General features: G+C 39.4%; 1 protein-coding gene across 2 annotated transcripts in view; it reads left to right on the top strand.

The window, feature by feature from the left end:
* Positions 1-16,895, top strand: part of PHIP (PHIP subunit of CUL4-Ring ligase complex) — a 110,628-nt gene that overhangs the window by 56,752 nt on the left and 36,981 nt on the right. For both annotated transcript variants that reach the window (XM_088137893.1, XM_088137891.1), the window contains exons 20-25: positions 4,221-4,344; positions 5,768-5,908; positions 8,234-8,310; positions 9,644-9,875; positions 11,367-11,486; positions 16,090-16,197. In XM_088137893.1, coding sequence (XP_087994019.1) covers positions 4,221-4,344; positions 5,768-5,908; positions 8,234-8,310; positions 9,644-9,875; positions 11,367-11,486; positions 16,090-16,197 — 802 coding nt within the window. The remainder of the gene's footprint in view (positions 1-4,220; positions 4,345-5,767; positions 5,909-8,233; positions 8,311-9,643; positions 9,876-11,366; positions 11,487-16,089; positions 16,198-16,895) is intronic.

Here is a 16,895-nt window from a genome sequence, read left to right as displayed (position 1 = left end):
AGATAGTGGCCACATGCTGGATTTAGTTTTCTTGTCTGAGCAATGGCAAAGTGATCTGAGGGGAGATGTACAGCTTACCCCGCTGTCATAGTCAGATCACGTCCTGGTGACCCTGAGTTTCTCCTATGCCACTCCCCTCCGCAGGGAGGCAGGACCCATGTGATTGGTCCGCCCCCGGCGCCTGATGGACCCATCTGGGTTTCAGAGGGAGCTGGGGGATATTCCCGTGGACCTGCTGCACGGTCCACCGGAGGCCCTGGCTGCTGCCTGGAATAGAGAAGCAGCCGGGGCCTTGGACAGGATCGCGCCCTTGCGACCTCTCTTGCCACGTCGGCCCCGACACTCCCCATGGTTTATGGAGGAGTTGAGGGTGCTGAAGAGGGTTAAGAGACGTCTAGAGCGCTGCTGGAGGAAGACACGGACTGAATCCGACCAAACACATGTTAGAGCCACTATTAAGGCCTACATTGTGGCGATAAGGGCGGCGAAGCGTCAATACTTCTCCGCCCTTATGGCGTCTGCAGAGTGCCGCCCGGCAGTCCTGTTTGGGATCACCAGGTCCCTCCTTGGTAAGGGGGATGTGGTGGTTCATTTGCAGGGCCGCACGGAGGAATTTGCAGAGCACCTGCAGGATAAAATCGCTTGGATTCATTCCAAGTTGGACTCCGAGCATGGTGCAGGGTCTGGGGAGATACCAGTGGATCGTTCTTGCCTAGTTAGCTGGGAATGGTTTGATCCTGTGGTTCCTGAGGAAGTGGACAGGATCCTCCGGACTGTGAGGACCACCACTTGTCATCTTGACCCATGCCCCTCTTGGCTGGTGAAAGCAGCTCGGGAAGTGACATGTGGTTGGATCCAGGCGATGGTTAAGGCATCCTTGCAGGAGGGAGTGTTTCCAGCACCCTTTAAAGAGGCGTTGGTGCACCCCCTCCTCAAGAAGCCCTCTCTGGATCCTACTGTACTGGACAATTTTCATCCAGTCTCCTACCTCCCCTTCTGGGGAAGGTGGTTGAGAAAGTGGTGGCTTTGCAGCTCCAAAGGGTCCTGGAGGAAACGGATTATCTGGACCCTTATCAGTCAGGTTTCAGGCCCAGCTATGGAACGGAAACGGCATTGGTCGCACTTATGGATGATCTCTGGCGGGAGCGGGATGGTGGTAGTGCGACCATCCTTGCTCTCCTTGATCTCTCAGCGGCGTTCGATACCGTCGATCACGGTATCCTATTGGGACGGCTCAGGGATATGGGGGTGGGTGGCACAGTTTTGTGCTGGTTCACCTCCTTTCTCCAGGGCCGATCCCAATCGGTGGTGATAGGGAGCGAGAGGTCCCATCCTCGGCCCCTTATCTGTGGGGTCCCACAGGGTTCGGTTCTCTCTCCGCTCCTTTTCAACATCTATATGAAATCGCTGGGTGAGATCATCCGTCATCATGGGATGAGGTATCATCAGTATGCTGACGATACTCAACTATACATCTCCATCCCTGGTGAGATAAGTGATGCCATGACTGCCCTCTCACGGTGCCTGGAGGCTGTGAGGGTCTGGATGGGGAACAACAGGCTCCAGCTGAACCCTGGCAAGACAGAGTGGCTGTGGGTTACTGGCTCCTTTGTATCCGGGACATTGTCATCGTTGATCTTGGATGGGGTAGCACTGCCCCAGACAGAACCAGTGCGTAATTTGGGGGTCCTCCTGGACTCACGGCTCCTGCTCGAAGAGCAGGTGGCAGCCGTGGCCAGGAGGGCTTTTTCACAGCTTCAGGTTGTGGACCAGTTACGCCCTTTCCTGGATCGGGATGCCTTGCGAACAATCACTCATGCCCTTGTTATCTCCCAGATAGACTACTGCAATGCGCTCTACATGGGGCTACCCTTGAAGAATATCCGGAAGCTTCAGCTGGTCCAGAATGCGGCTGCACAAGCAATTTTTGGGGCCCGAAGAAGGACCCATATAGCACCTCTGCTCCGTGAGCTGCATTGGGACCAGTTTGCTTCCGGGTCCAATTCAAGGTGTTGGTTATCACCTTTAAAGCTCTACATGGCATGGGGCCAGGTTACCTGAAGGACTGCCTCGCCCCCACGATCTCAACCCGTCCCACCCGATCTCACAGGGCATGCTCCGGATCCCCGCACTAAAAGAACTTTGACTAGCGGGGTCCAGAAGGCGGGCCTTCTCTGCTGTGGCCCCCGCCCTTTGGAACATCTTGCCCCCGGAGGTGAGACAGGCTCCCTCACTCCAGGCCTTTCAGAGGGATTTGAAGACCTGGCTCTGCCATCTGGCCTGGGGCGGGGAGGGAGGATATTAGAAATGGGGTTGGCTGGCCCCTTAGCAGTCTGTGGCCCCTATCGGCCTCTTGGATTTTTTAGTTTTTTTATTTTTGTAATGTTTGGTTTTTATAACTTTTAATTGTATTTCTGATTTTAGTTTGTTGTAAGCCACCCAGAGTCCCCCGTTGTGGGGAGATGGGCGGGGACAAGTCAAAATAATAATATTAATAATAATAATAATAATAATTATTATTATTATTATTATTATTATTATTATTATTATTTAGTAGGTAGTTTGTTGTTCACCTTGTTAGCCACAGGAAGTGACCTGTGGTCTTGATGTGATTGTTCCTGAATGACCTCCTTCTGTTTGCTGATCCTGGTTGGCTCCTTGATTTACTATGGAACTCCAGGAGAAGCAATGCCTGGAGTGCTGGTGGAGAAATATGAAAAGTTAATTTGAATGAGCATGGGTATGAGCCCAAGATTAGGCTTGCGCTGAGTTAGTAAGGGAAGTGGTGCATTCATACTTTTACTTTATTACATTGGCTGGCTTCTGAAGTAGCCACTTTCAGGGTTGCCAACTTCTTTTTAGGGAGAAATGAACAAGTAGATTTCATGCCTGGCTGTTGTGAGTATTTTTCATATCATTTTTCATACTCTTGAAGTTACCTGACTTTTCTTTCTTTTATTAAAAGGGCTCCTTTTCCTGATGGTTGGTAGATGGTTAGTGGCAGTGCCTCTTTGAAGGAGAAGGTGATACCGTTGGACTTGAGAGTGGTACATCATTTCCTTAAAAGGCCCTCCCTGGATCCAGCCATATTTGACAACTATCTTGCAGTAGCCAGTCTTTCCTATATGGGAAAAGTTATTGAGAAGGTGGTAGGAACTGAGTTACAAACTACCTTAGAAGAAGTGGATTGTCTGAATCCCTTTCACTCGGGGCTCTAGCCTAGGCCTGGGATGGAAACTCCACTGACTATGCTGGTTGGGACCTGAATTAGTGTACTGCTTCTGGTTCTATTGAATCTCTCAGTGGCCTTTCATTCTGTCAACCATGGTGTCCTTCTGAATCACCTGCAAAGGCTGGGAATTAGAGGCACTGTTTTACAGTGGTTCTTCTCCTTACTTATTGGGTAGTTCCAGTCAGTGGTTATAGGGGAGGAGAGGCTGAGTTGGTGACTCTTCAGTTGGGTGCTGTAGGGTTCAGTTCTTTCTCCCTTATTTTTTAACATCTATGTGAAACCACTGGAGGAGATAGTCTTTTGGTTTGGGATGCATCATCAGTATGCTGATGATGCTCAGTTTTACATTGCTACCCTGGGCCAGGTGATGATGTTATAGAAGTCTTAATGGTCAGCCTGTGTTGTCTCTCAAGGGGTTCCCCCATCTTTTATAATGTTCCAGAGGTTATTTAAGATGGAGCTGTTCTGGAGAACATTTGGCTGTTAGTATGTTGACACAATCTTTTATTGTTTATTTGTTATCTTCATCAATGATTCTGTCAGTGTGTTGCTAGTATGATGTGATTATTTTATTATTGATTTTAATATTAATTTAGTTATACTATAGATGCTTCCGTTTTTGTTATTATTTCTAATATGTGGGTTCTCTGTGCTAAAAGAAAGGGTACTTTGGGGAACATAATAGCTTAAGACTCTGAAATGTATTTTGCACTGCTCAGTTTTATAGGTAGAATTACACAAATATATTACCTAGGGGTAATAGGCACAGTTTTTCATATTTAGAGTGGATTACACAAAATATGATATTTTAGAATTGTAGAAGCAGCCCTTGTTGCTGTTTGATTTATGTAGACATAATTATTACAAAGTTGTATATTCTCAAAGAATTTTGGATGCAAATGTGTGGCTCCTACCACAAGAATTAGAATAGTGCATGTAATTCTGATACATTGAAGTTAACCTTAATGCTTGAATTTCTGTCCTGTAGTAGGCAAGAAGAATGGCGAACAGCAAAGGGAGAAGAAGAAATAAAAACATACAGAGCAGAAGAGAGGAGAAAGCACGTTATAAGTCATGTTCCCAGAGAAAATAAGATACCATCTTTGCCCAAGGTAAGCAGTGCACTCTTGCCCATAATGCAAAGTATCATAAACTTGAGAGCAAACAAGCTGGATGTGTTTAATTTGACCTCAACAGTTCTCCTGCCCTGCATAAACTGCCGGCTCCATCCCACTGCCTCCTCCCCACCAGACCCAGTGAGTTCCCTTTGGCAGACGAGACTTCACTGCCCTGCCGTGCTTGCCTCTGCTTCAACTCCTTCCACCCACTTATATCCCCCCATCTCTGCCCTTCTGACCAGCCTGCACTCCATCGCCACCACCCCCTGCTGCCCCCAGCTGACCTTCACTGTCTTCTTCCTCTTGCTGCTGGCCTGGGATCCAGGCACTGGGTGCTGGTGCGGCCCTGGGACACACACAGCAAGCATGGCAGGGCAGCAGAGCCTTGTCTGCCAAAGGCAGCTCATGGGGCCTGGCCAGGGAGGAGGCAGGATGGTGGTGTGCATGGTGGCAAAAGGGCAGAGATGTGGGGAGATAGGTGCATAGAGGGAGTTGAAGCACACACTGCAGTCGTAAATGCAAGCTGATTGCCAAGCACCCAAAGTTTGATTACATGACTGTAGGGGTGCTGCAATGGCCATAACTTTGAGGACCAGTTGTGACTACCATTCATAACTTTGTAACTTTGAATGGTTGCTGAACGAATGGTCATTAAGTGAGGACTATCTGTAGTAGGAGGTTGCTTCTTGACTTATGTGAAAACTTTTTCATATGTTACTGATTGATAGGCTTGCATCTGTTTAGTCAGCTATTGAAAGTTAGGTGTTTTCAAACTCTGTTCCACAGAATTCTCAAGTTGTGCAAGGACCTGGTGGGATTTCATGAAAGACTAGGAGCAAAAAGAAGAAAAAAGTTCACTTGAATATAGCCAGTTTTCTATCATTAGAACTTTGCTGCTTGATCAGGGGTTCCAAGAACAACAAAAATCTGCAGCCTGAAAAAGTTTTAAAGGCCCTGAGTAGCTCTTAGGCTTTAAACATCTTTGCTGTCAGGTTGGAAAAACCCTTCAATTACCTGTGGTATTATTTTAATTCTTATTCATAGTTACAATTTAAAAAGTGGTTAAACTATTTGGGACAATAGAAAGTTGTAAAATTTTCTACAATCTTAGTACTATCAGGCTGTTTTTTTTATTGTTCAAGGAATTCATTCCACTATAATTTGTATGTTGTCACAAATATTTATGTAATTTTATACTTGTGTTTTGGTCTTTTGGGGGGTGTTTATTGAATTCTAACCAGTGACCATTAAGATTGTAATATTAATATAAGAGTGTATAAGGGGGAGCAGACTTAGTTTATCTAACACCTTTTCATCTCCACTGGTGGGCAGTGCCTCTGTAGTGTTTCACATAAAATCTTTCATAGTCCTGAATAATATTTAAGGTGTGATTAATAGCCATTTTGTGTGTTTACAGAACCATTCACATGATCATGTATTAGATGTTGGTGATTCGAAAAAACAACAGGCCAACCAACATAACTATCGAACCAGATATGCCTTAGAGGAAACTGTCAGGCCAAATGAAGACATTGAAAATGGAAGCAGTTCCTCGGATGTAAGAATTATGTTATGTTTCATCTTAAATTACAGTAAACCCTTGATTCAGCAAACCTTGGATTAATGGACTGCAGATATAATACATCAACCCCAAATGCATCAGACAGGAAGCCCAATTGATAAATCTGGCAACCAAATAATAGATAATAAACACAGTTGCTCCCTGGTTTACAAATCCTACATTTGCTATTTAGGGAAGGCATGCAGTAGCTCTTTCTCCACTTGGTATAGTGATCTGCATGACTTAAACCTACTAGAGCAGCTGCCTGTGACATCCTGTACCCTGAATCCAAGAGCAGAAAACATTGGTGGATTTGGTGTGCTATAAATATGGACTGCAGGAACAGTGTGAGACAAATATTGCTTCAGAGGGATAGACAGGCTTGAAAAATAACATTCGGATTTAATAGATTTGGTTATAATGGAACTCCCCCCCCCCCATTAATCCATTAAATCAAAGGCTTTATGTCTCTTGTGGCATATGTGTAACTCTCAAGCTTTCCCAAAGCTCGGTCTGTTCTTTTGTACATACAAAGTGCTATTTTGCCTGCAAAAACCTGATTATCTGCAGTTGATATATGCAGTTAGCAGTTAACATTTTGTAGTTAACTTGTGTAAGGAGAACTAATTATCTTGGATTTACACAGTGAAATAAGGTAATATATAAATATGAATTTTGAATGAAAAATGAAATTTCTGTACCATTTACATGATGTTATAAGTTGGATTCAGAACTGGACATGACTGTGCATTGAGGAGTTCTGATATGCTAGATCAGGGTTTCCCAAACTGTGAGGTGACCTCCCTTGGGGAGGTGCAGATGGAGTCCAGGGGAGGTGTGAATATTTTTATTTTTTATGTTTTTATTAAAAATAAACATTGTATTGTTTCCATTGTTCATTTGTGTTCATTTTGGTGTTTGGAATTTAGGGGAGGTGTATACATTAAGATTACTTTAAAGGGAGGTATGATGACAAAAATTTAGGAACCCCTGCCCTAGCTTGATTGCATGCAAAATCATTCATACTCCTGAGGTTACTTGATTTTCCTTTCTTAAAGGGAAGGAAAGGTAAAGAGGGATGATTTTCCTAGGTCTGTCCATAAACATGTAGTGCTCGACTTACAACCACAGTTGGGACTGGAACTTCCATCGCTAAGCATTGCAGTCATTAAGTGAGTTGTGCCCAATTTTATGATCTTTTTTTGCCATGGTCATTAAGTGACTCATGCAATTGTTAATGAAATCTGGCTTCCCCCATTGACTGCTTGTCACAAGCCCCCTGGGAAGGTTGCAAATGGCAATCACGTGATCCTGGGATGCTGCAGCTGTCATAAATACATGCTGGCTGCCAAGTACTGGAATTTTGATCACATGACCACGGAGGCGCTGCAGTGGTCATGAGTGCAAGGACCTGTCAGAAGTCAGTTTTTCAGCACCGTTGTAACTTCAAACGGCTGTTCAACGAATGGTCGTAAGTCGAGGACTACCTGTATTACATACATTAAATGGTACTTGAACTTTTTCAGAAAAAGCTTTTTAGCAAATGTTCAGAGAAATTTTGTTTACCTAGTACTGTGCAGAGGGAAATCTTGCTTCCTTTAGCAGGTATTTATTTATTAATCATGTAATTGGCCAGGTAGTTATGGTGATTTAAACTAAAAATATTGTAAGTCATAAAGCTAAAACAAATCCCAAACAGTGTAAAAGAGAATACAGCAGTCTCATACAGTATGAAAAGACCAGTGCTATATGGAACAATCTACTGCCGGTTGAAAACAGCAAAGAACTCAAAGAAGGAGTTCCACAGGGAATACTTCCCCTGAAATGGGCATTTTATGTATTTCATGTTGTAACAAAACCCTTGGCACTTACAGTATGTTACAGGCAAATTTATATCAAGAAGGTGGCCCTTCAGATACTCTGGTCCCAAACCACTTCAGGTTTTCTATATTAATTATGTTTGGAAACAAACTATAAGCTAATTATTTGTTGTGAGTCTGTGGCTAGTGATTAACGTAGCCACTTTCCAGTGTTTGCCTTGATCTTACTAAGTTTTCAAGAAAGGTGTTTTGTGGTTATTTTTTGTAATTTCTTCTGGTCTACTTTACTGTATTTTGTTGTTTGTATGTTGTTTTTTTAATTTTTAGTGAGCCACTCAGAGTGGCATCAAAATTGAATGAAATAAATAAAGTCACTGAATAACTGGACTCTTAATTAAAAGTACTTATTGCTTTATTAGAAGAATTAGAAGTACTTTATTATTTTTAAAGAAGCACGTTTTAGCATGTCAGAAGAAATGTCTGAGTATTATATTGCTCTTAGGAAGGAGAAATGGTTGTTGCCAGTGGAGGAACATCAGAAGATGAAAGAAAAGCATGGCATAGTGATGGTAGTTCTAGGTAAGTAACTGAATATTAAGGAACCATGCTGTTTAAACTTAAATGTTTGGTAAGATATGTGTTAATTGTTCTGATTCATGCAAATACTTTGAGTAAAAAAAAATAAAATGAGTTTAAAAAACCTTTATGGAAGAAAGAATCTGATAAAAAATGAAAGACTTCATGTGTAAAGTCTTTCAGTCACTTCTTTCCAGTGGGAGTTGCCTCATTTCTGTCCAACTTGACAGTAGGAGGGTTCTCTGGAATGACTTTTTGTGAGGAAGGAGAGGGCCACTCTTAAACTCCCTCCAGAATATCTCTAGGATTTAGTTTTGATATATCATGCATTTTCATTCATTGAAAAATAGTACAATCTAAAAACTTTCCAGAAAAATATAGAACAATATTGACTTTGGGTCTGATTTCTGTTGGAATGAATGAAGAAACCAGCATTTTTCAAAAGGTGTTAGAGTGATATATTTATAAAGCTTATAAACCAGAGGAGACGTTACACCACAAATTGTAAGGTATTAGTTTTGTATAGAGGAGAAACTGTAGCTGTACTGGACTATCATAAGAAATAGTAACATTGATTCCAAATATTTTTAATCTATATACTTTTCAAGCAGACATGAGTTGAATCCAAAGATGTCCTTCTAGATAAAATGTACATGAAAATATTGTTTTGCCTGATTATGTAAGGAAGTGTTTCTTCTATAACTTTGACTTTAGTGGAAATCCCAGAAACTACCTATTAATAGCAACATTTGGACTTTGCGCAAAGGTTCGTGGGATTTTGCTAGTTGCTCCTTTTCCTCAAAATCTTTTTTTTCAGTGGTTTAGTCAGACAGGGGGCTCGTACACATCTTTGAGGGAAAAAGGTCCCCTCTGCTATATTCCAAACTATTTTTCACATTCATTTTTGCTTAAAAAACAGCTTGACATGTAAATGTTTTCTTTTTGACAGTCCCAAGTTCAAAACTCCCTTCTTGGGAATGTAGAACTAATAAATAATTAGAGCATCTGATGAATTAAGAGCATCAAATTAAACTTTTATTATTAAGTAATTCTTGTTATGAATATTCTAGTTCTGTCCACCTGGTTTTATGTTTACGGTTATACCTTATGGTTCTGTATGACGTTTCAAGTAGCACATTTGTTCATGCTTTTCACCTAAAATGTTTATACTGAATGCATTCTAATTCCAGAATAGCTAAGACAGAAGTCACTTGTTTCATCTTGGTATAGCTAGCTAGTTTTTCAATATCATCTTGAAAGTAATACTTTTTGTGATGGATATTAAACTTGCATGTAAATGCATATGTATGTATTGATTAATTTATTTGACTCCTAGTGATTATTCCAGTGATTACTCAGACTGGACAGCAGATGCTGGAATTAATTTACAACCACCAAAGAAAGTTCCTAAAATTAAGACCAAGAAAGTAGAGAGCAGTTCAGAAGATGAAGAGGGTCCTGAAAAACAGAGACAAAAACAAATCAGAAAAGAAAGGAAGAAAGGTATTGAAGATAAAGATGGTCCACCATCTCCAAAGAAAAGGAAACCAAAAGAAAGGAAACAAAAGGTTGTACCATAATTATCAAACATTGTCTAACTTAAAATGCTTCTTATCAGTAATGCTTATTTCTCACTAATGTTAATATACATGAATTATACTTTTAATGTATAGGGTTATATAGAATCTATCAGAAGCTATAAACAATCCACCTTCCCTTAAAATCTCAGGGCAGAGAGATACAGATGTTTTATTATGCCCCCACGTACAGGGTTTTACATGACTTACACACATACACACCTTTCTTGGAGTTTTACACAGTATATATCCTGTGTGGTATTTTCAGTTACACTGACCACCAGGAGGCAGGCGCCATGTGATCAGTTAAGTGGTTAAGCCAAGAAAATCATCACAGAAATAACAGTTCCCTGACAAACCTTGCTAAGATGAGGTTGGGGATGTACTCATATTATTTCATATTGCATGGCTTTCTATGTAACGAGATGAGAAAGTATCTGTCTTTTTCCCAGTTTTACTTTAAACAATTTTTTTTTAAAATCCCTTTGGCCTTGAATTGCCTAAAACAAATTAAAACTCCTGAATGTTAAAATATCCATCCAGCCCAGCCATTCCTACCTAGCAACAAGCTCTTGGAAGTCTATACAAATTTCAGCAGTTTAGAGCTCAAAATAGTGGTTGGATCCAGCAGTTTTATTCCATTATCTTGAAACACATAAATATTAGCACTGTGTTTTAATTAATTTACTATATTTTGATTTGTCTAATAACTGGAGTTCTCTGAGCAGATTAGAACATTATTTAAAACTTTATAAATATTTTAAAAATAAAAACAGTAAAAACAATGCATTAGTAATACCACAGCTAGTAAATTATTCTGTATTTTATTTTTAATCAGTCTAGTAAAGTCCATCTGCATGAAGGATAACGTTCTAAATTTAATCACTGGAAGACTTACATGTGTTTCTGGAATCACTATAACTTATGTGAAAAAGGGGGGTTATTTCTACAAATTTTCTTTTTCATCTTCCATAGTCTTCAGGGTGTCCCAGTTCCCAAGTGCAAATGTCTGGGAATGCTGGGGACTAAGATGGGAAATACAGTTCTTTCAATATGAACTCTGTCCTCTTTCTAGAAAAAAAAAATTATATAGTAGTTGTCCAGTTGTTAGTCAATTAATGTGAGGGATGCTGACATTTTTATCAAATACTTACACTAAGTTCACATTTGATGGGTATATTTATTTTGCTAATAGAAAATTGATTGTGGTGATTGAATATGCATGAGCCTTGTGCATACCCTCTTTCCTACTCTAATGTGGCTGCAAGAAAATTATTAGAAACCTTTGTTTTCATTTTTAACATGATGCAGCTGATATTTGTGCTGGAAAAGGAAAGAGGAGTACACAGACCTGAGGTTTGTTCCTGTATTGCTAAAATTGGTAATTCAGATGCTTTTGAGAACAGCTAAGTTTAAGCAAAAGCTTAAAATAAAATAACAAATGCTAGAGTTTAATTTAGATAGATGTGTGTGTTTCTTTAGAGGTTGGCTGTGGGTGTGCTAGCGGAAAATGGCTTGACATTAGAGGAGTGGCTGCCTTCAGTGTGGATTACAGATCCTGTTCCTCGACGATGTCCGTTTGTACCACAAATGGGAGATGAGGTACTTACTTTTTCTTTCATTTTTATGCATCACCTTGGGCTGCACTTTCATGGTCAGTTTATTAAATTTCCACATTAAGAATCTCTCTTTCTCTCCCTCTGTCAATCACTTTGGAGTACTGTAATTTAGAAAACAAACCCTTATACCTTCATTTTAAACCCTTATACCTTCATCTTAAATTAGGCTTTTCTATTTCCTTTTTCCTTTTGTCAAATATCTTACCTATTTGCCTTCTGTCATCACTAATTTTCCTTCTGTAATTTTCCTTAAAAGCAAGCAAAGATTTTCCCTCTTTTATTTCATTCTACACTTTTTCTTTTTTTTTTTGGCCTCTTTTCTCTGTTGGATGGCCCCAAGGAGTGTCCCTCCAGCAAACATCTGGACAGAAAAAGTAAACTAAGAATTATAGAATTATAATTGGGCTGGTGTCATGGACTAGGAGCAGGGAAACATAGGTTCAAGTCCACCCTCAGTTGGGTGACTTGGGCCAGTCTTAGTCTCTAAGCCTGACCTACTTCACAACATTGCTGTTGTGGGGAAGAATGAAGAGAAATCCCAGAGTAAGCTGCTCTAGTGAAAAGTGGTCTATAAATTAAAGAAAGAATTATAAATAAGAAGAATTGCCAGGAAGGAAACTGCAGCCTTTTGTGTTGTTCCAAGGAAACTCTCCTATGCATTTTCTCTTTGTTGAATGTAAGAAATAGTAGGGAGCCATAGGCAATCATACCTAAACCTGCTAATCTCAGCAAGGTTGTGACCTGGGATGCTCAATTCACATATCCTAGGCACCTTCCATATTGGATAGGCAAGACTCAGCACCTTCTAAAGATGATTGCCTGTTTGAGAACTTTTCATAACATTAATGATGTTAAGAAGTAATAATGTTCCAAGCATGAAACTCAAATTTAATTAATTATACCAGCCCCTGAATAGCACAGAGGGGCCTTATAGGCCCCATTTGAGTTTTCTTCAGCTTTTCAGGACATTTGTAATAAAAAATTCCTAATGCATCACTGGATTGTCAAGCCTCTCTAGTTTTCACTAAGTGTTTCAAAGAAGCTATTCCCATTTCTGAATGTTCTTTGTTTTTCATTTAGACGGATTTGGAAAAAGGCTAAAAGAAATGATAATTATGTGATGCCTTCTAAAGGTTTCCAAAGCAGGGCATATATGTTTCTTTATCTTCCTTCCTATTTGTTATATTTTCTTCCTAGAAGGGACTTAATTCCAAACTTCTGCTGGAATCAAGAAATCTAACTGGCTGGATTGTCACTGTCTGTAAGGAACAACAGCAATATAAATAAACCCCAAATACAGTGTTCCCAGGGCTGGTTCATAAAATGACATCAATGTTTTTATCTTTACTGTCCAGATTTGCCTAAATATTTATTTAAAATAAAAAATTGCTAAAAATTCTATATCTTATATTAATAAAAGAATGATGAAAGTTCTTGTAACCATTCCAGTAACCACCTTGTTAGGAGAATGATAATTGAACCGAAAGTTTGAGATACTTTTGAGATTTAAGTAAGAAATACATGAATTCACCTTGAAATAAGATACATAGAGCCCTCCAAGTGTCTTCTGAATTATTATTTTTTGCTAGAGATATATTCCCCAAGGTGCATTTCCAAATCTAACCTAGACGGTATCTTTTGCAAGTGATGCTATTCTAGATTCAATGTAATTTTCTATCAGTGCTGTAGAAGTGAATGGGATATCAAGATGTGCTCTCTGGGTTAAAGTTCTGGAGTGTGGATATTGCCAGTCTATAACCAACTTTTCTTTTTTCTTCAAATAGACACTTTTGAAACAGGGATTTCAGAAGTGCCAAAGAATTATGGAACAAATCCAGATATTTGAAAGAAACAATAACTTCATAGTCATTAAGGCTAATGCCCAAGAAATCCAAAAAAAGATAGGCAGCAATATAAATTCCTTCAGAATTTAGTGGTATAAGCTTCCTAAACTTACTTCCTTTTTGGAAGCTTTGCTATCAGCTTAATGAGCTCTCAATTGATATCTGTCTATCTGTGAAACAAAGTTTGCTCATATATCTTTCTATATCTAGAGAAGCAAAATAAAGTAACTCATATTATCCACTCTTAATCACTTAATAGGGATACAGCAATGAGGGAATTGGAGTGGAGCTTTATTTAGTTCTCAAGAAATCTGTACAGTATTGCTAGTACTATGTGAATTTCCTGATCACCATCCAAGAAGCCTGTTGCCAGTGGGATTTTATGGCTTCAGTACACTTCTAGATAAATCTGCAAACTCCTGCATTTTCTGTGTGTGGTGCTACTGTTCAGACTTGCTTCAGCTTCACACATCTTCAGGACATTGGTAGCCATTCCAGTAGCTTTGCTCCAGCTATAAAATATTCACTTACTCCCTTACCTTGCCAACTTCCTTCTGTAGCCACTCTTTTTCTTAAAAGCAAACCAGGAACTCTAGGTTACATTGGCATACCTGTAAAATAAAATATTTTAACGTATTGGTGGCACTCACAAAGTACTATTACATTTCAGCAGTCTCTCTCCCTTGCGTTCTCACCTCCAGAAAGGGCTAGAAAACTGCAGCTAACCAGGTTTTCCAGCTCTTAGCCAATATAATGGACCTGGCCTGTATCTTGGGTATGAGTTATTTTGTGCATTGAAATTCTGTCCTGATACAATCTTTACTCATTATCTCTGAAGTGGCTGATTTTTTAAAAAGTGAGTGCAACTACCTCAGGAGCAGGTTAAAATCCACAGACCACTATAGATACTTCCAACTGATCTGAATTAACTCCAGCTTTATCCAGTTAAATTTTCTTTCCAGGCACTGATCTAACACAACTGCTTCATCACTTAGCACCAAAAGAGAAGAAAAAGCAGCTCACTGATACCATGAATATTTTTACATAAACACCAATCCAAACATGAGAAGAGCCACTGCAAAATAATTCCACTCATGTCAAACTTGGACAGCCAATTCAGAAAGATAACTCTGATCAAGGGAATTGAACTCAGTTGTGTAAGACACACCTCTTGTCTCTCTCCTAACAGAGATGGTCTCACAGGGCAGTTAAGACTGACTTGGGTGACAAACTGCAGTGTGTCAATTGCAGTATCCTCAAATGCACAATAGCTGAGGTATACCAATAGTTGTTGGCAGACACTTTCAGGAAATGTTGCTTAATGAAGAGACTACTGGTGGCTGTTAGGATTTGCTACTACCCACTCTCCCTTCCTAGTGCATCTGCACTTCCAGGTTTTTACACAGGTGTGTTAGAACCCATATCTGATGCCTCTCACATTAAACAGAAAAAGAGTTCATTTTACTCTCTGAAATAAACAGCCCTTTAGGACAGGTGACCACTCACAAACTGTTAGCCCCAAAAGCTGATACTTCACACATTCATCTCAGAGTTTTTGTTGAGTCACCTGAGTTATTTTATGCTATGAACTGGCCCTCAAAACAACTGAGAAGGAGCCAAAAGGAGAGGGAGTAATTCTTTAAAAAATTAAGCTTTTTAAAAAGTAGGCTACGAGTTGCACTTCCCAAGTACTAATAGTATGAATATCTTTGCATATCATGTATGAAGGAACTTTCACAGAGAATACCAATGTTCAGCACTCTCTGCAAATTATCTTACAGTGGTCCATATACTGTGAGTCACTTCATTCATGTTGCTGAAGTCTTTCCAATATGTGTAACTGACCAAGTAAATAAATAAGTATTCTAATATATGAGCTAAAGTTAATTAAGCTGTTTAGATTAACATTGACAACACTGATAAATTGTGTCTAGGAAATTGAAACGTAGTTTTATCCATAAGGTATGTTTGTTCTGATTCTAGCTCTATTGGATAGAATGTTTTTAGAGGGCTTTCCTGTATCGTACAGAGATGTAAACTTGAATAGCATTGTTAATATTTTACATACAATCAGAGATCAGTTGCACAATTTGGAAACGTTTTTATTGGATATATTTGTAGATCCCACACAAATATCCCAGTTATGTGGGTGATAACTTGGTCATTGGAGCTAAAGAAGACGACACACTATTGCTTCATCGTTGTAGGTAGCTTCTAAGCATTGTAAAATATGACAGAAATAACCCTTCTGATCAGTCAGTGGTCACATTTTAGGATAATTTTACTTCAGATGTTCTGTGTGCTAATAAACATGATGCAATATAAAAATATAAATTACAAAATGCTCGGACAATTGAATCTTGGTTTATTTCCAGTTACTACTTTATGTCAGTAATGAAAATGTGCCATAAATAATGTGCTGCTCTAAACAAAATACAACTCCAAATGCATATTTATCATTGTTATATATAAAATGTATGGATTCTTGTTCAGAAAAGGTACTTTCATAAGATGCTACTGAGGATTCTAACATTTTGAAAAGTTAATTGGCAACAAGTTATTTTTAATTATTTAATTATTATTTTTAATTGAAACATTGAAAAGATTGAAAGTGGATCAATTGAAATTGAAAGACTGAAAAATAACTCTGGTTTTGAAATAATACTTTCAGTTAGAGAATGTTAATTTTTTTTTAGATTTACAGATATTTCATGCATTAACTCTGGTGTTTAATTTCTTAAGGTTTACTATTTCCGGCAAGGTCATGAAGCATATGTTCTAATGGCAAAGAAAAACAAAATATATAGCATTAATCCTAAAAAACAGCCATGGCATAAGATGGAGCTACGGGTATGTCTCCTCCTCACTCTTTCTTTTTACATTCTTTGTCTATATGTAAAGTTGAGATCTGGTACATTCTTACTTTGGAATAAATCCTACTGAACTAAGATTTAACTTAGGTGGTACCATGCATAGTTTCAGCCTTTAAATCTAGCTATATGTGTACTTGTAAATACAGTACACTGTGTTTAATGGTAATTACCTGATCATATTTGAAAGGTCAAAACAGTAAGATAATAGACCTATTACACTGAGCTACAAGTGGTCCTCATTTAATGACCACTCGTTCAGTGGCCGTTCAAACTTATGAAGTGCTGAAGAGTGGCAGTTACAACTGGACCTTGTACCTACCGTCCTGCGGTCACGTGATTATGATTTGCAACCTTTCCTGCCGGCTTCCCACAAGCAAAGACAATGGGGAAGCCAGCAGGAAATCAAAAGTCACAGGTGAGGTTCTTGCTTAACAATCTGTGTAGACTTCATTTAATGATGGCAATGGGAACTGTCATTCCTAAGCGGCACAGTCACATAGTTTTTCGAATTATGACCGTGTCACTTAACAATGGAGTTTCTGATCCCAGTTAGTGTCATTAAATGAGGACTACCTGCATTTCTTTCTGCACCGGGAATTCAGAATAAACCTCTTGTTCCTCAACTGAGAACCACAAGAATGAGCATAATAGTAGTCCATGCTGACTGCTAGCAGC

Source organism: Python bivittatus, unplaced genomic scaffold, assembly GCF_059951505.1.
Source record: "Python bivittatus isolate LINGU-HERP-01145 unplaced genomic scaffold, Pbiv_v1 ctg000020_np1212, whole genome shotgun sequence".
Classification (NCBI taxonomy): domain Eukaryota; kingdom Metazoa; phylum Chordata; class Lepidosauria; order Squamata; family Pythonidae; genus Python; species Python bivittatus.
Note: the sequence above shows the minus strand (reverse complement) of the source record. Positions and strands in the feature narration are given on the sequence as shown.